The sequence below is a fragment of the Aythya fuligula genome, chromosome Z (genome assembly GCF_009819795.1).
Source record: "Aythya fuligula isolate bAytFul2 chromosome Z, bAytFul2.pri, whole genome shotgun sequence".
Classification (NCBI taxonomy): domain Eukaryota; kingdom Metazoa; phylum Chordata; class Aves; order Anseriformes; family Anatidae; genus Aythya; species Aythya fuligula.
Window position 1 is genome coordinate 12434187 of NC_045593.1, and position 18544 is coordinate 12452730.

The 18544-nt window shown below is 38.0% G+C and overlaps 1 protein-coding gene across 3 annotated transcripts in view; it reads right to left on the reverse strand.

Annotated features, from left to right (window-relative positions):
* Window positions 1–18544, reverse strand: part of PRLR (prolactin receptor) — a 163923-nt gene that overhangs the window by 13029 nt on the left and 132350 nt on the right. For all 3 annotated transcript variants that reach the window (XM_032205702.1, XM_032205703.1, XM_032205704.1), the window contains 5 exons: window positions 12103–12171; window positions 6630–6743; window positions 5480–5612; window positions 3179–3348; window positions 102–271 (listed from right to left, as the gene is read on the reverse strand). In XM_032205702.1, the coding sequence (XP_032061593.1) occupies window positions 102–271; window positions 3179–3348; window positions 5480–5612; window positions 6630–6699 (543 nt within the window). In that variant the 5' untranslated portion in view covers window positions 6700–6743; window positions 12103–12171. The remainder of the gene's footprint in view (window positions 1–101; window positions 272–3178; window positions 3349–5479; window positions 5613–6629; window positions 6744–12102; window positions 12172–18544) is intronic.

Sequence of the window (18544 nt, forward strand, 5' to 3'; positions counted from 1 at the left end):
ATTTTTGTATCCCTATAGAAACTAAAATTTTTATAGTACCAAATAAATTCTGATAAGAGAACTTATTGAAAAGCATTTATACAACATTTTTCTTCCCTTACCTCTTGCCACTCTTCCTTTTCCTCAGGTTTCAGTCGTAGTTCATAGTGATACACGTGTGAATTAGAGCTGGCATCAGCTAATGGAGGTGGAGACCATTTTGCCCAAAGGTACGTTATACTAGCAGATGTTTTTGCTTCTAGAGTGAGATTCACAGGAGAACCTGGCTGAACTGTATAAATAAAAAGTTTGTCATTAATTATTTAATTTTCTGTCAGAAAAGCTACCTTCTTTAAACAGTAGCCCTGCGAAGGAATGACAAACAAGGCTGCTGAGCAAAGGGCATGAGGTGATGTGATAGGGAGGGATCACAAAATCACAAAAGATCACAAAATGAGGATTAAGCAGGGTCGCCCCCAGTGCTTGCAGGTTAGCAAAGAAATGTGTCAATGATCAGCTGGACTGCCTGGGGATGGATGAGGAGCTGACAGCGAGTTTATGGGAAGACATGGCTAGGTGATCTACAGTGAACGTACGCAAGGACAGGTAACCTGGGTGGAATACAGAGAGATTGTCAGAGCATCCAGGGATGGAGTTAGGAAAACTAAAACCCAAATGGAATTTAATCTGGACAGGGACAACAAAGACAACAAGAAGGGCTTCTACCAATAAATCAGTGAAAAAAGGAAGACTAGCGAAAATGTGTGCCCTTAAAGGCCTAGCTACACAGGACAGTGAAAAGCCTGAAGTACTGAATGCTTCTTTAAGTCAGTCTTTACCAAAAAGACCAGCATTCAGGAATCCAAGGTCCCAGGGTGCAGGCTGAAAGACTAGAGCAAGGAAGAGGTATCCTTAGCGGAAGAGGATCATGTCAGGGAACTTCTGAGCAAAGTGGACATGCGCAAGTTCATGGCCCTGATGGGATGCACCCACAAGTGCTGAGGGAGGTAGCAGATACGACTGCGAGGCTACCCTCTATCATCTTTGGTCAATCCCAGAAATTCAAGAGAACTGCCCAAATACTGGAGGAAAGCAAGCACTCTTAACTCTAAGAAGGGCAAGAAGCCCAGGGAACTCCAGGCTGGTCAGCCTCACCTTGATCCCTGAGAAGGTGATAGAACAGCTAATTCTGGAAACCATTTCCAAGCACATAAAGGAGAAGAAAATCATCCGAGGTAGTCAGCATGGATTCACCAAGGGGAAGTCACACCTCACCAACCTGATAAATATCTATAATGAAATGACCAGCCTGATGGATGAGGGGAGAGCAGTGAGTATTGTCTTCCTTGAATTCAGTAAGGCCTTTGACTCTGTCCCCAATAAGATTCTCACAGAGAAGCTGTTGAAGTGTAGGCTGAACAGGTGGGCCCAGAGGGGGTCAATGGTGCAAAGTCAGATTAAAGTCCAGTAGCAAGTGGAGTATCCTAAGTGTCAGTACTGGCTCCAGTTCAGTTTAACTTCTTCATTAACTATCTGAACAATGGGGTAGAGTGCACTCACAGTAAATTTGCAGGTGACACAGAACTGGGGGATTGGCTAACTCACCAGAGGATCACGCAGCCATCCAGAAGGACCTCAACAGGCTGGAGAGGTGGGCTGACAAGAATCTCATGGAGTTATCAAGGAGAAGCACAAAGTCCTGCACCTGGGGAGGAACAGCCCCAGGCACCAGTATGTGCTGGGGGCCACCCGGCTGTAGAGCAGCTTGGTAGAAAAAGACCTAGGGGTCCTAATGGACACCAAGTTGAATATTAGTCAGCAATGTGCCCTTGTCACTAAAAAGGCTAGTGGTATTCTTGGCTATATTAGTCAAAGCATCACCAGCAGGTCAAGAGGGACGATATACTTGGTGCTGGTGTGGCTGCACCTTGAGTTCTGAGTCTACTTCTGCGTCTCCCAGTACAAGAGAGACATGGACATACTGGGAAGAGTCCAATGGAGGGCCACCAAGATGACAAAGAGACTGGAGAACCTTTCCTGTGAGGAGAGGCTGAGGGAGCTGGGACTGTTCAGCCTGGAGAAGAGGAAGCTCGGGGGGGGATCTCATCAGTGTGTATAAATACCTGCAGGGAAGGTGCAAAAAGGATGGAGCCAGACTGTTTTCACTGTTTCCTACTGCCAGGACAAGAGGCAATGGGCACAAACTGGAACACAGCAGGTTTTGTCTGAACATTGGGAAGCACTTCTGTGCTGTGTGGGTGATGGAGTACTGGACAGATTACCCAGAGAGGTTGTGGTGTTCTCCCTCCCTGGCGAAGTTAAAAATCTGCCTGGATGTGGTCATGAGCAACTTGCTCTAGATGTACCCGCTTGAGCAGGGTAGTCCAGATGACCTCCGGAGGCCCCTTCCAACCTCAATCAATATGTTATTTCTGTGATTTGTTTTGTATTTCATTATATTAATGTCAGATAAATATCCCCTTCTCTGAGAGCACAGTACAATAACATTTTTTTTTTTCTTTCTCCCTAATGTTTAAGTGGATACCAATTTACCACAGTATCAGCAGATCTTACACATCATTCTGAATTTGTCAGGCTAAGGAAATACGTATCATAATTTCATCAGGTTACTCTTGTAAAATGAAAAAGTCAGATATTTCATAGGTAAAAAACGGAGTACATTCTAGAATATATGTATGCAAAAAAAAAAATGGAATTAAGAACATGAAATATTTGGAAACAAACAAAAAAAGAAGTGAAGTGCTTGGGCAGTTATTTTTACCCTCCCAAGATTGCAATGCCAGCAGCCAGAAAGATGTTTATATTTGGAAAATTTAGTCTGGAACATTTCAGGTAGTTTGACCTAATTTGAAAGTTTTATAATCTGCTCTGCAAGGAACCTACAAAACTGTCTAAACTCAGTTAGGACTAATTGACATACTGGAGTTTACTAGAAACTGGTGACAATTTTTCAGACAAGATAAAAATGACAATAGAATATGCAGTTACTTAATTTGTAAGTAAAATACATTTTCCACATAAATTACAGGCACATATTTTAGATCATCTGTAGATAAACACTTCTCCATTGCAAGCTTCACATCATGAGAAAAGAAAACTTTCACCACTACTTGTCCTGAAATTAAAAAACAGATACATCTCCAACTAGTTTTTTTCCATTTCATTCTTTCCTTTTTACCTATTGAGGTCACATCCACATACTGAGGATCCGAGCTGTTACTTCCAATCTCATTCGTTGCTGTTACAGTGATATTATATGTTGTCCACGGATTAGTGTGGTTTTTATTGAAGTAGCAGGAATTGGGACCAGACGTTCTGTAGTCTGGACATTCATAAATTTTTTCTTCACTGAAATAAAATGATTTAAAAAGTTCAAAAGTTTAGAAAATGAATCAAAGTAGATAATTTTCTAGTAATGGCCTAGGTTCAGTGAAGAAGTTTAAAATGTCTAACATTAAGTCTATATATAATCCCACCCTCTGGGAAACATTTCAGTGAGTGTCAAATGCTATTACCATAAATGTTCCTTTGAATCATAAGCTATTTTTACTTCAGTTGTTCAGGATAAAAGCGTTTGTCTGCTTTTTTATACATAGGAATATGTTGACAAAAGAATGGAAAGTGAAATTTCCAGAGACAGCACAAGGCAATTTTCAAAATGTTTAAAAGCAAGTTAAAAGGCAAATTAAACACATTCACTTTGACTAAAGAAGAAAAGTTGCTAAATACCTCCTTTACATTCTCTGGAAAGTAACCTGGTGGGCCCTAAGGCCAAGGACTGTTTTATTGATTATTTTGCTTTCAGCAATGTATTCTTCTATCTGCTTTTGAATGTGATGATCATCATGTCTCTTACCTATTACATTTGAGTCTTCAGAATTTTTAGCAGAGGGATTGTTTTGTACTCAATTAAAGCTGAACTAGGTGAGGTACTCAGCATTTTCTAGGTGTGAAGAACTGTACAAACCCAAAGTACTAGTTGAGATGGCTCCAAGGTAGGTCTTAGTCCCATTGTTATGCTCTATGCATCACTAATAACAAAGCCTTTCAGTATCCAGGTAGTTTTGTCTGGGTTCACAAAGCAAAGATGTAAGTATATCTGAGAGACAATAAAGGTAACTACGGCTCAGATCTGGAGTGCATGGCAATGCCTAGTTTTCAGCAGATCTAACAAAACTGACAAGCATCTATCACTATCTCCAGGTGGGGCAGTTCTGGGCTGTGACGTGTGACTTAAGAGGCTCAAAATAAGTTCTGTTCTGATTGAAACTGAAACATATGGATTTTCATAAAATAAAAGCTCCACAGATATGCTCACTGCAGATGAGGGGAGCATCATCTCTTTCTGGTTACTGTTGATTGTGGTAACTTTATTAAAAATTGTAACTTTCTTGATCAATTAATACATATGATCTGGAGCTGGTTTAATTTAAGCAGGGAAGTCTGAGGCTTTACCTTATCTATTCTGAACCTCACTGGATTTATTCAAAAAGATTTAATATCTGAGCCTCCATGCTTGCTTGGATGTGTTCTTAGACCTCTTTTTTTTTCAGGAAGAATGGGCATTTATACAAAGAAGCACAGGCTAAGCAAAGTAGATAAACACGTACACATTTTATTTGTAAACAGTATGAGGGAGTCACAGATTTACCAAAACAGCAAGTTTTGAGATGCAATACCCACACCTGGTTTTATTCCATTTTGTGAACAACCAGGCTGGCTACGAATACAGAAGGGGATGTAAAGTCTCTCAGATTTTGTCCAGATGTGGATTTGCTGTGCATATTAATGGGAAAGTTCCATGACAGGGCCCTGAGGGCACCACCAGCCCTTACTGTCACTGTCCAGCCTCCCCTGGGGCCTCCCCTGACCCTGCCTGTGGCCAAGACCCCACTTCGTCCCACCCCACTAGGGCCGGTCTCCATCTCCCCCCCACCATGCCATGGGTCCCACCAAGACAGCCTTGGCCTGCAGGCTGACACCTCGGCCCAGCCCCACCTTGTCCTGTCCCTGTCCCCATGGTGGTGACCTGTGCCTGGGTCTGCCCCTGGGCTACCCTGCTCAGGGGTGGGATGGGCCCTAGCTGGTGGCCTTGCTTTTTCTGCCCCAGGGAAGCCCCTGCAACCCCCAGGTGGCCTTTGGCCCTCATGGTGCCCTGATACTCCCCTCCTCAGAGAAGGATGCTGTTCAGATAAAAGCTCTGTGCCTTCTGAAAAAGGGACAGATTACGTCTTTCCCAGTATGTGTTTAGAGCAGGGAAATTAGCTCAGATGAGTTTCAGTAGGGACAGGCTGAAAGTCTGGTATTGGTTGTAGCCATGTTCTTTTCCACCAAGGGAAAGCCATTCAACTGTATAGCCCTTGTTGGCTATTTGAGGTGTAACATGGATTCATAAAACTGGCTTTCACAAATTACTGTTATCATTCCCTCATTCTGTCATAATCATGACTTGACAACTTACTTATTCATCGCTTTTTACCTGTCCTTGCTGTAGAACAGGGTGTAATTGGTAGGAAGTCCTCCATCTGAACCAGGCTTCCACCAACAAGAAAAGGTTTCCTTTTCTAGAGAACGACATCTTATTATCTTAGGTTTTCCAGGATATGATTGACCTAGAGAAGTGCAGAAATCCAGCTAGTTACATTAGGGTTGGACAATGTTTTTTGTTGTAGTTGCTGCTGAATGGCAAATTCAACAAGAAATGCTTGAAAAAAAATAATATTGTTTGAACCTATGAACTGAATTTGGTAAATAAATCTGCCTGGGAAAAGGGCCGAAACTTTCAGAAAAGTAAATATATATTATCTCAAATTTCTGAAACAGCTTCTAATACTTTGTTACTTCTCTTTGAAAATAAAAATGTCATTTTAACCTAAACTTTGAAAATGTTCAGTAATCTCCAAAATGAATTAAAAAGTATGGAGTCAAATGCATGACTTTTTTTTTTTTTTTTCCTAAAATATCCCAAATCTTTACCTTTGGGTTATCTTAGAATTAAATTTCACCTCCAACTTTGCAATAGAACCAAAATTCCATTATTTGCACAACTCTAAAATTATCACATATTTGGGGTAGATTATAGATATGACAAATTAGAGAAAGAAGGAATCAATGGGATGGATGGAATATTTTGTGTGCTGGCGACCTGTATGTATTCATTAATTATTTGAATATTCCATTATAATCTAGATACATTTTAAAATACCTGTTAAAATTACTTGTCATTAACTTCCAACAAGAAAATAGACCATAAATTTACATATTTTTTGACATGAAGAGCATGTGGCTTTTCAACCTAAGCTTACCTTTACTTCATTAAAGTTCCATACCATATCTCTAATTGTGTTACTATTCAAATGATGCTAATTCCCAAGAAGGTGACAAGGACGGAGTGAGTGCAGGGACGGAGTGAATGCCTTTCATCATCACCACCACTTTATCATTAAATTAATACTATAAAAAGAAAAGAGGACTCAAGCCATTTTCAAAATCTCCATACAAAACTTTAAAAGAATTCAATTTAAATATGTACAGGTTCCAGTGATGGTCAGGATAGATCAGGTAAAGCCTCAGACTTCTAAAGAAAGTGTTTTAAGAAAAACAAGTGTTTCAGGAAGTTTTGTACTTACCAGTCAGTTCCATTGCAGTAAGAGGAAGTAACAATATAATTTGAATTGATGACATAAATTTCTGCTTCATGGTGTCCACTTCCCCCAAGGTGGGAGTATCAGATCAAGGGATCACTGAAAAATATACCATCATGCAATAGTCAATAAAAATATGTAACGTAATATGTATCCATTGGCTTGATCAAAGTTCTTTTTGACTTGCAGCTAACTGATTCTTGTTATTTCTCAAAGAGGTGCAGCATGAGTTACATTTCCACTTCAGAAGAAGAAAACCTGAACTGAAGAGTAGTAAGTAGATCTTGTTTAAGGTTTTTGAATGGTTAGCAGTGCTGGGATTAGGCTTTCACAGCATTAACTAATCTTGCATATTTATTTGGCATCTTGGGACACAGGATGCTTTTCTTTAAGTTTTAACATCTGACTTATTAATTTACCTGAGAAATAAGGCTCTTAATAATGAAAAATATATGTTTATCTCTGTTAAGATAAAGAAGATCTCAACATTTTTGAACTCTGGAGGTCCTGAAAACAGAAGATAACTAGAAAATATCCACAATTTATACATATGCTTAGGATTTTTGAGCCAATTTCATGACTTCTGAATATTTGGGACTGGCAATGTTGAATTCAGATCACCTGAGCTTAAGAGTGCTACTCATTCTGTATATTCAGCTCATTGTTCTTACTGCATTTAATTTTGCAGGAAAGCGAAAATGCCAAGAACAGAGAAAAGAAACCAAGGGAAAAGTAGTGTAACTTCACAGTTAATTTACGAGGTGGAAACCCAGTACAAGATGCAATTATCCCTCTTTCTTCAGCCTGTAAAGGCCCGAGGCAGTGTTGCAGAACTCCGCTGAAGTACCGTGGGAGGGCACCAGCTGCGGAGCCCCAGTGCCTGCAGAGGGCTGACACCACTAGGTGTCCTCAGCATTCAGGTTACAGCTCAGGGTAATCGGGAGCGCCTGCTGCTGCTGAATCTTAGCCTGAAGAAAAGGCAGAGTATGACTTGAAGCAAACCTCCTGCTTGTCCCACCAACAAACTTCCTGCGTGGAGCCGGTGACTGGAGTCTGCTATCAGATTCTCTGTAGCCAACCTTACTCTATGAAACTAAAGAATAACGATTTACTGTCTGAAAAGGAAACTCCTTACCTCATCTTTCCACTCCTACCAAGCACATCCAACAGGTATTTTGTGCTTGAAACCTGTTCAGTGTAGAACAGCGTGAGAACAAGCTGTCTCTTTGCAGAGGAAAAATTCTTTGTGGTTTATCAGATGACTCAATTTTCATTATGCAATTCATTTTCTGTATCAAGAAACTACAACCCATCAGCACATAAATGTTTCTCAAGCGCACAGCCAAATGAAGTATCAGTCAATTTAACTGATTCTAAAATGTGTTTATTGTGGATGAAGTGCTAAAGAACCACAGTCAGCTACACTTTCATAGGCTTTGTCTGAGTATCCAGGCACACTTCATTTACGCAACTGAGCTACACTGCAGAATTGCATCTGTGTTAATTTTAAACTTCCTTACAGCAATTTGTGCATAGAGTGTCAATGTGGAGCACACCATTTAAATATAAATGCCAGTATTGTGTAATCACATGCAAATTTTATGTCTGTAAACAAACTGCAGGCCCAACTGTTAGTGTTTAACTTCTGAAATGAGCTGAAAACTTGGTGTTATGTAATGCAGAATGCTGACCACTGAGTTCACGCAAGGAAGAAGCATGTTCTTCTCAAGGTGAAATACTGAACTATAAACAATAACCATTTCATGTACATATGATAACACAATATTTCATCATTGTAAAAACAAACAAACAAACAAACAAACAAGAGTTGAATCTTTGCAAAATACAGCACTTTCAAACTGAGACTAATACTATGCTTCCCTATAGGTAAATTATACCTGTTTTTTATTTTATTTTATTTTATTTTATTTTATTTTATTTTATTTTATTTTATTTTATTTTATTTTATTTTATTTTATTTTATTTTATTTTATTTTATTTTTAATTTTCTTTTAGAGACACATCTTTTCTGTGTTATGAAAGATAGAGAGGCATCACCAAGAAAGAGCTGAAGCAGAGCACACTACAAGGAAAGCGGGATCATTTTGGAAACTGAATACCCAAAGAATCAAATTAACAGAAATAGGGTGAAATTAATTAATTTGTAAACAAGTGGTTTTTTCCTAGGATCATTTGTTGTTTAAAAATGAGATGATCATGATCCACTTCTGTGTTGTGGCTGTGAAAAAGAACAGGAGAGATACAGTGGAGGGTTATGGACTTGTTACTGCCCCATACTAAATATATGGGACATAAAAACTCCATATGCAGGGAAAACAACAACAACAACAACAACCATAAACACAACTAATAAACAGGTTAACATAGTTAGAATGGATATAGAAAACTACTGATATGAGAAGGGAACACAGAGGCTGTCTCATGATTGAGATTTAAATAACTGGCTTCTTAGTCCTTTCAAGGATATGGTTGTCTTCCATAGGCATACCAGGGGATTAGAATCAAAAGAGGGAACGTAAGAATGTATGAACTCTACAAAATGTTGAAACAAGAATAAATGGATGTAATTAGTTCCAAAAATTAGGGGAAAAAAATGACAGCAATCAATTTCTGGAATAGTCTTCCAGAAGCAAAAATCCCATTTAGTTTTCCCAGGAAGTCAGATGTATTATGAAATATATATGCCATGGTTGTTTGTGATAGCTGGGAAGTGGGCTTTATGATCCAATATGTGCTTTCTTGGCTATTTCAATGCAATTTATATACCTTGAATTATTAGTAGATAGAAAACAGTGCACAAGCATGAGATGGTTGGATATCCTACTTTACATTCAGAATTTAATGCTTTCAAAATATTTTCTATTAAAGAATTATGAAAACCTCTGGTTATTTGATCATAAATATGTCCTTAAAAGCATCTAAGAAAAGCATCATTCTATTTGACATTTGTATTGCTTTCTAAAGGAACGTCAGCAGCAGCAGAGCTGTAGCCAGGAGGCTCCAGGCATATTAGCCATATTCCATTTGTTCCAGTGCCTGTGTTTCCATGGTTGCTTGGTATTTGGTATTTTTGGTGCAGATATTTCTTATAAGGCCTCTGAAGAGATCTCTTGTTTTTAAAAATACTTGCCTTAATAGAAAAAAATAATGTCCACTTTGTTGTAACTATATCAAAAGGGTACCTTCCCTATATCTGACTTGAAAATCTTTTCATAAAAGGATAACTAGTACTAACGAATATGCTGTAGGGAATGACTCTCTTTTTGGACTGAATACTTTCTTTTGTAAGGGCTACAGCGGACACTGATTTGCTAGAACATCATGCAAAACCAAGGCTAAAGTAACTGATAACTAAAAATCATATGCCTCCTTTTTGAAGGTTTTGATTTAGTTCCAACAAAGTTATTACATTCCGAAATTGTAGTTGAAATTCTTCCTTTTAACACAGCTGTTATGCAGCCTTCAATAGCTGCATATTGAACACCCCAAAATTGTGCACCTGGATGCGGACAGAAATCATTACCAAAGTATTAGAAATCACAGAAAAAAGTAGTGTTATATATTACTGTAAAATAACCCTACTGTGTAATTAATAATAATATGAAATTTTAGCATTGAAAACAGTGCTTACATTGCAGCTAGATGAAGCTGGAAGTTAAATACCATTACTGAATCTGGTGGTGCTGTGAAGCAGGGTTGAGAGATTGTCCTTGTCCTACTTTATTTGTAGCTCTTGTTGTGTGCTGATAGATACATTTCTTGAGACTGACAGAGAAGTCTTTACCTAGTTCTGCACAAATGGAAATATTTCTATCTGTGCTATTTTCAGGCTTGCAGGAAGGGGAAACAATTGCACAGCATCCACTGTCAATGGTATTCTGTCCATCACAGGCTTTGTTTGTGCTGCCAAAGGGATCTAAAGCCCGAAGTGCTCTACCAATCCATACTGAACAAGATTCACATTCTGACTCGTTAGGATGATAAATAATGCTCGTCTCTCAGGCCTAGGGGAAGGCAATTTAAGGAGTCTCAAAACACCACAGTTCATTATCATTTGAAAGAGTGAAGTACAGCTGTGTGAAACCAAATACCGATAAAGAATGGAATAAAGCAAGAAATGTGGCAGTTTGCTATACCATCCAGAATCCTACTGGCCTGTAGCTGAATGCTGAATATTCATTCCACTATTCTGTGGACATTGCACGAGTCTCCCTTCCTATGCTGAGTTCTTATGCCAACACTGATGACTTATGTCCCTAACAGTGATTTAGGCAGGTGTGTTTCTGAATGATGGTGGTTGGGATCATACTGAAAACTAAAGGTGTGCATGTGCAGTGTGTTCTGGGCTCTGCTCTCCCACCCTGCATGAGACCTAACTGGAAGTCTCCAACTTCTAAGTCCCTCAGGCAACCTTCATGGAGGTATATGAGCTCTCGAGAAGGCAGGCAGTTCAGACATGCCTCTGATCTACATTTCTTGAGACTAATTCCAGGTGGCTACTTCTAGCATGTAGGTTTTGTTGGCTGCTTTGCAGAGACACATCAAGTTAATTTCTTGGGACCATGCAGTTCATATTTTTGTGTTGTGTAACCTGAAGGCACCTATACCTTCCTTTAGATTTCACCTGAAAAGCCTGTATCAGGTTTTCTAATATGTTTTTTCCTAAGTTCCTCTCAAATAAATCTTGTCCTAAGGACCCTTTGTAGTCCTTTTGTAGTCCAGCATGATGAGTAGAGTAACTTTGTTCACTGATGCGGAAAAGACAAAATCATGAAAGCCCACACTCCTGAAAATATTTTATACACACAAGTCACTCTCAAAGTATTTATGCACCTAACCTGATCTATGCCTATTGATTTTACAGAACTGAGCCTGGAGTTCTTTTTAAGTCTCAACATCTAAACTGACATGACAGGCCCAGACAACTGGAAGAAAGCACCACTATCCCTCCTTTACAGAGTGGGAACCAATACAGAAAAAGATTAAGTGCTTTGCTCAAAATCATACTAGACATGGACAAGCTAAAAACTGATCCTTTCTCACTATCTTTTTCCCCCCAGAACATCACCAATTCCACCTTTGTAAAACCATAAAACTGTTAAACATGATCTATCTAACAATGGTAATTTTCCTCCACCAGTCTCATGGCTCTCAAAGATTCTGTTTTCTTCTGGTGGTCTGTGTGGTTAATCATATTCCATGATTTTTATCTGTACAGAATTCTTTTCAGACCAGAAAAGCATAAGCTGTAAGGAGAAAAATTTTAGAGACTGAAAATTAGAATTGAAGTTAGAACTTGAAAATTGTTCTTTAAATATGGTGGAAATGCATCCCAACCAACTGCTAAGTCCTACTCCACAGTCATTATTCTACTGTGACACTTTTAATTATTATTTATACATAGCATATTCATGAAATATAAATTCTAATTTCCTACCTAAAGGATTCATGTATGCAAGGAAGATTTTTGTTCGTGTCTTTGGTGAATGTCAGATCACTTGATAATCTGCAAGAAAAAAAAAAAGAGTAGTTCCAGGATTAGTATATTACTGGAAGTATTGCTGCTTTATTCATAAAACACAAAGAGGAAAAAAAAAGAAACAAGAAACCCTGCTCATTAGCTGATTAAGATACTGACAGTCCAAGTCAATATATTTAAACATTGAGAGCAGTAGCAACTATTGTAAAATACCGTGTTACTGTACAGTCTTTCCATTATCTGTTTCAGGAAGAGCATAATTTTCGGTTTTAGCAATTTAGGATGCAGCCCAGCTTTACTAGTAGATTGTGCTAGGTTATATGATTAAAAGCTAATCACCATATACACAAAAGCCGGGACAGGATCAGATGAAAAATGACGGGGTGGGGGGAGGAACCCTGGCAATCTAATCAGTGAAAATGGGGCACAGGGAATCGGCTACGCCTAAGACTACCAAAGAAAACAATCAGCCCATTGTCCCTTGTGCAGAACCCACCAGGAGGAGTCAACCAAACAAATTCCCTTCCCAGTACATGTTGCTGAGGGATGGTGGTATAGCACTCATTAAGGGATGCAGCGAGAAAAGAATTTGGGGAATGTGGCAGTCTTATTATGGGATAGTGGAAGGACAAACAGCAGGGAAAGGAAGGGATCAGAGTGGACTGGGGGGAAAAAAGCATGGGAAAACAAGGAGAAGAGGGGAATAAAGGGGCCAGTCAAGTGTAAGCTTGCCTGACTGGGATGTGTGCCTGATCACCATAGCCTACCCTATACCCTCATTAAGTTCTATTTCTGTTGTCTGGGTGTGCTCTGTGCTGGGTGGGTGCATTTGTGTGCTGGTGAACTTCCAGCTAGATTAGTTGGTGAGGAGGGTAAGAGCTCTGAGTGGGATTGCAAACCTCTGGGCTCATGTGCAACTCCCCAGCAACTGGGGACATCAGCGGACGTGGTGCCAGCTACTGGGTGTACAGCCAACCTAACACCAGCCACTGGAGTGGTCCACGTTTTGTGCAAATACACGCACATACAAATCTCTAGCACATTGGGAGCAGATGCTCTGTTTTGTTACTGGCAGGCCCTGAGGACATGGATGCGCAGCAGTCTCAAATCTATTGAGCTACCTGACTCAGCTACCTCTAATGGACTGAAATTCAGTGGTTTATTAAAAGAGCCACTGTGTGCAGTTAACTCTTCTTTGTCATCCCATTTGACTACACTCTGCTGTTAAGAAATAGTCTAGATCAGCTTCACTGGGCAATTTATCTGCCACGGCAAGAAAACCTATACATTAAATTACTAACTCCATCATCCTATTTCTTATGAAATTGTCTCTCTCCAAACAGTTTGAAACAATAGAGTATTTTTACAACTAACATTGAGAATGGTCTGGATTTGCCCAGAGACCAGGTGGGAAGCCGTATTACTCAGTTACCAGGGTATTCTTTTGTTTGGCTTCATTTCAGTAAAGCTAATAAGAACAATAAAAATACCATGAAATCATCTGGCAGCTAGACACTATGCCGTTACAGAGGAACAGATTTAATTGAGGGCAATAAACAATTTATTTTTTATGTGCATATATAAAATGTCATAGATAACATACAACTGAATATGGCAAAAATATGTTTGCACTGAAGTTACTCAACTGTGGCATAAGGTGAAAAGTAGTTCAAAGATGGAGCTCAGTGAAATTTTTCCTGTTTTAAGGAGGACAGGAATCTGATCATCAGTTTCAGAGCTGGGAATAGAGTTTGACTCAAGGTTGGCTAAATAAAGGATTTCTCCCAAAATACAAGATGCCTTGTAGATCTTGATCATGTCATAAAGACTTTTTAAAAATGGAGCAATTATTCCGCATTTAAGAGAGAGTCTAGTTCTAACAGAAAACATGTAGTTACGATTGCTAAATTAAAAATTGTGAAAATCACTTTTTCCTGCAGTCTGCTATGTTTGGAAATAAACCTTCCTCCACTTTTTCAGATTTCTGTAACTTATAATTACAAAAAAAAAAAAAAAAAAAAAGTTCAACCCTGTCACCAAATTTTATTCTTCTGTCGCGACTGCTTTCATCAGAAAGTGATACCACGAACTAGTGACAGATCCCTGTGTAATATGACTGACTTAAAAAGGTCATTTTTACTACAACTACGCTACTAGCTGTATAGTAGCTACTGGATTGTTTGTATCTCAGTGATCAGAAAGGTTAATGATAGAATTGGTCATATCACTGGCATAACCCAGAACAAAGACACTCAACCAAGGTATTTCTGTATCAAATTTCTAAAATCTTATTTATTATGATAGCCCTGAGAAGAAAGACAGAATCCGACCGTGTTAAATATAGTACAAAGAAGAATTCGTGCTCCTGAATAACTGAAAAATAACAAAAAATACAGAGTAGAAGAAAGGGATGTAACAAACAGGTCAAAACAAGAATATTTGAAACTAAAGATTATTTTCATTACCAAAAGATATATATATAATATATATCCCATAAAATGGAAACTACTTACGAAGAACAAGTTTTGGAAAATCTTCACTTTAGATTGTCAAAAAATCTTTTTTGACTAAAAGCAATGCATGCAGATTTTCAAAATTCTAAAAGTAATAAATATCACCAAATAACTTCCAACAGAAAACATTTTGTTTTGAAATTTTCTAATAGGACATTTTTTTGAAATCTAAGTGGAGTATGCAAATAATTTTAGCTCATTAATAACTTTTTTTTTTTTTTTCCCATGAAAACATGTGATGTTAAATTTCTGATAATCTTCAATTATACACAGAATTTCAACAACTAATGCAATGGCATGAATTCTTTTACTATCCTCATATTTTTGGTGACATGCTAGAATGAGTAAAACTTTTCAGGAAGCAAAGGAACAAGACTTTGGAAGTAGTAAAGGAAACATAGTAACAAAGAAAATTGTGAAAGATTTGTGGAGTGAATATGAGGGAAAATAGTAATACAGAAGGACAGAGAAGTGGGAAATAACAAATAAAAAGTTGGCAGTGGGCAGTAAAAGGTTAGATAAAAGTGTAGTTTTAAATATATTCTAGTACCCCCTTTGATTTTCAAAGCTTCTTCCACTGGATTCTACCCTAGATAACATCTTTTTGGTGAACATGTGATGGGGTTGAGCAGAGGAGAAAAAAATCTCTAGATCTTAGTGCCTGCAAGCATCAGTATGGTAATGCTGAAGAAAGCTGTGACCTTAGCTCTAGCACAGACTCTTTTAGTCTCTGTCACTGAAACAGCCCCTTTTGGCTGAAGTCTCTCTTCAAAGCCTTATGATTGTGGTAAGGCTGTAATAGAAGGAACCTGGCTGCAGAGGAAAAAAATCTTTTTCTTCAATCACAAATATACTCAATAATTAACAATAGCAGCGGGAGCAGAGAAAACTATTGAACAAATAATTGTTTTGCTGTTACAATGTTCTCTTTTTCAGGAGGTCCTCAGTACGAGGTCATAAAAGCAGCTGTTTCTTTGTCTTTTTCCAAGTATATGCTGTACACTTAAAGATGTACTGCTTAAGTGACTGTAGAGTTGCTCCATAAAAGAACGCAACTACCAAAAAGTACTACTCCAACCAAACTGGTATAAACTGTCAATGTACTATGATCTGTGAACAAGAACATTTCCGAAGCATATTCCCCAAGCTTCAAACTTGATAGAAGAGCCTCATAGTTGCATGCTGAAGGCTGCTAATGACACATACGGATGAAATGGCACACTGGTTAGCTAAGGTAATGAAATCCCTTATCCCATTAATCTAAAATGGAGATAATTTTTTCTTACAATTATTTGAGAGAAAGAACTGACAATAATGTGAATAAAACAATATTTAACCTTCAACCTTCATTTTACCAAGCTTAAAACTATTAATCTTTTTGCACTGCTGACTTAAAGCATTATATTCTCTTTAATATCAGAACTATGTGGATATGCAGGGAGGTATCTTTATCCCACCTAACTCTAGTCTTGTTGGAATTTTGTAGATATTCTTCGGCACCTAAATCCTAAATAGACTAGAGTTTAACTCATTTTATACAATTATTTTCTGCAGGTGTTTAGATAGCTGGTGTTAATCCCTAATGTGAGTAGAAACCACATAGTTTCTTATTATAGAAAATCAAATGCTCATATTACTCTGACCTCCTAGAGAGCCAAACTGGTAAAGTATCAATACTGCTGTATCACAACCCTGTTGAATTCCACATAGATGCTCATCTTGTAGCAAAACTGTTTTTATTTAATTACACGTTTGCAGGGAAGAAAATACCAAATTCCTAAAAGCTAAGATATGCATCTCTGAGGGAACTGAATTCACCCTTTAGTCAGCAGTATGATTTTCCCTTCTTATTTCTGCATGATAAACTGCATGAAGTATAGTACTGACCTGATCTACCCCCCATCTTCATCCCAGGCTGTTACTCCTTGGAGATTCTCAGACATGGTGAAATGTATTTTGGATTCTTCGTTTGTTTTGTAAGAATAAGGAAATGACCCTGAGGTTGTAGGCTGTGAGACTTTTATGTACTTGTTTACGGAATTAAAACTTACACTGCAATCTCCAGAGGTTAAAGGTAAATTTATTAATGTATTCATTCATTAACCCGTTCATACATTAACTCACTCGTTCTGTTCCTTTGAAGATAAAAGGACAGTGCTGGGTTGCCTACTGATGAATGCACTTCCAGCAGGTGATACTTGCACCCCTGACAGTGAAAAATGAAACATGCCAAGAAACTACTTGAAGAAATCCATTTTGCAAAGACAGAGGCATCGTCACTGTGAAGCAAATGCAAACAGATGGCTTCATGAATAAAGAATAATTAAAAACATAATATTGGGTTTCAGGCTATGGATAGTGTTTAGTTTTAACAGACTAAGGACATAAGCCTCTTCCTTACCTCTGCTGTAATAACAAATATGTCAAATTATATTTAACATGAATGTTTCAGTTGGCCTGACTCCTCTGTGGAGTTAGTACATTCCTTTATTAAATAATGAAGAAATAGCTACTAAGAAGAATTTGGAGAAGAAAAGCTTTCATGGAATAAAAAATACACAACCTACTGAAGTAAAATTGATTTTAACACTTTTCTTCTGTATGTTTGTTTTATTTGGTGATTAAAAAAAAACACAACTGCAACTGAAATGAAGGGCATTTTGCTATAGCATGTATCAATGCATCAGGCTACATCTGATTTTTAAGCAAATGTTCTTGATTCACTCTTTACTGTGACTTGATTCAGCAACTGTGAATTTTTTCTTTGCACTCAGTCTCAGAATGGAACCATGGTGTGTATTGTAATTATCTACTTTTATACACTGATATACACGGTCATGACTTCATCTTGGAACAAGGGAGTCAGCTCTGGAGTTCTGTCCCTTTAAAGTGGCACACTTATTCAACATGATATAACCCTCATTCACGTTAGGGCTAAGGGGGAAGGTATGAAGGTAGAGTACTGAAGGGGTCACTTCAGAGCTGTTTGCAAGCAAAATGATCTGATTTTCATGTAAAAGAAAACTGACTGAAATGCAAAAGTCTTGTGAACTGCAGGTGGACAAAGACAACTTTTTATACCAAAGCGTCTGAAATGTCAGATGCACATGCTTTATTTGGATAAAAGATATCTCACAAAAATGTCAAAAAAAAAAAGAAAAAAAGAGAGAGAGAGAGAGAAAGTATGAAGGTCATAAACCTGAAACATCAATGACTTCATCAATACTTTTAGAAGTATTTGTTATTTACATGGAATCCAAGAGAGGGCATAAGCAGTAGGAACCTTCATGCCTGGCCTTGGTATAGTGGATTTCATGGTAAATTGCAGCAAACTAGTAAATGTTACTAACAGCTGAAATAATTTTAAGCATGGTAATTTAGACCACTGGAAATCAGCCATTAGCCTCTGTAATTAACATCAGTCCACTTTGTTTTATATCCCATTACAATCAACATTTATTACCCAACCATAGTTACCCAATCATATTTCAGATGGTAATAAAATTCATTTTGTGTTTAATCCACAACATTGCTTCCATAATCCCTGAAATAAAAACCTTATGCTGACATTTAAGCACATAGAAATGGCAGGAGGAAAAAAAGCTGTAACTGTCAGTTTTACTTTACGTAATAACACAGCACAGGCTTTTAAGTCCTTGCTTACACAAAGACTGACCTTTTCACTTGATATAAAAGTCATATTTATTGAAACTTGGATCCACACCTTCAATCATTATTGTTACCTGCATCTTTTCATGTTGCATTTCCAGTGGTGCCTTTTACAGTCTTATGCCTGCATCTTGGCTGCACACCCTACTTAGAAACATATTTTATATAATGCCAATGGAAAAAATGTTGAAGAATAACACAGCCATGTTTTAAACTGC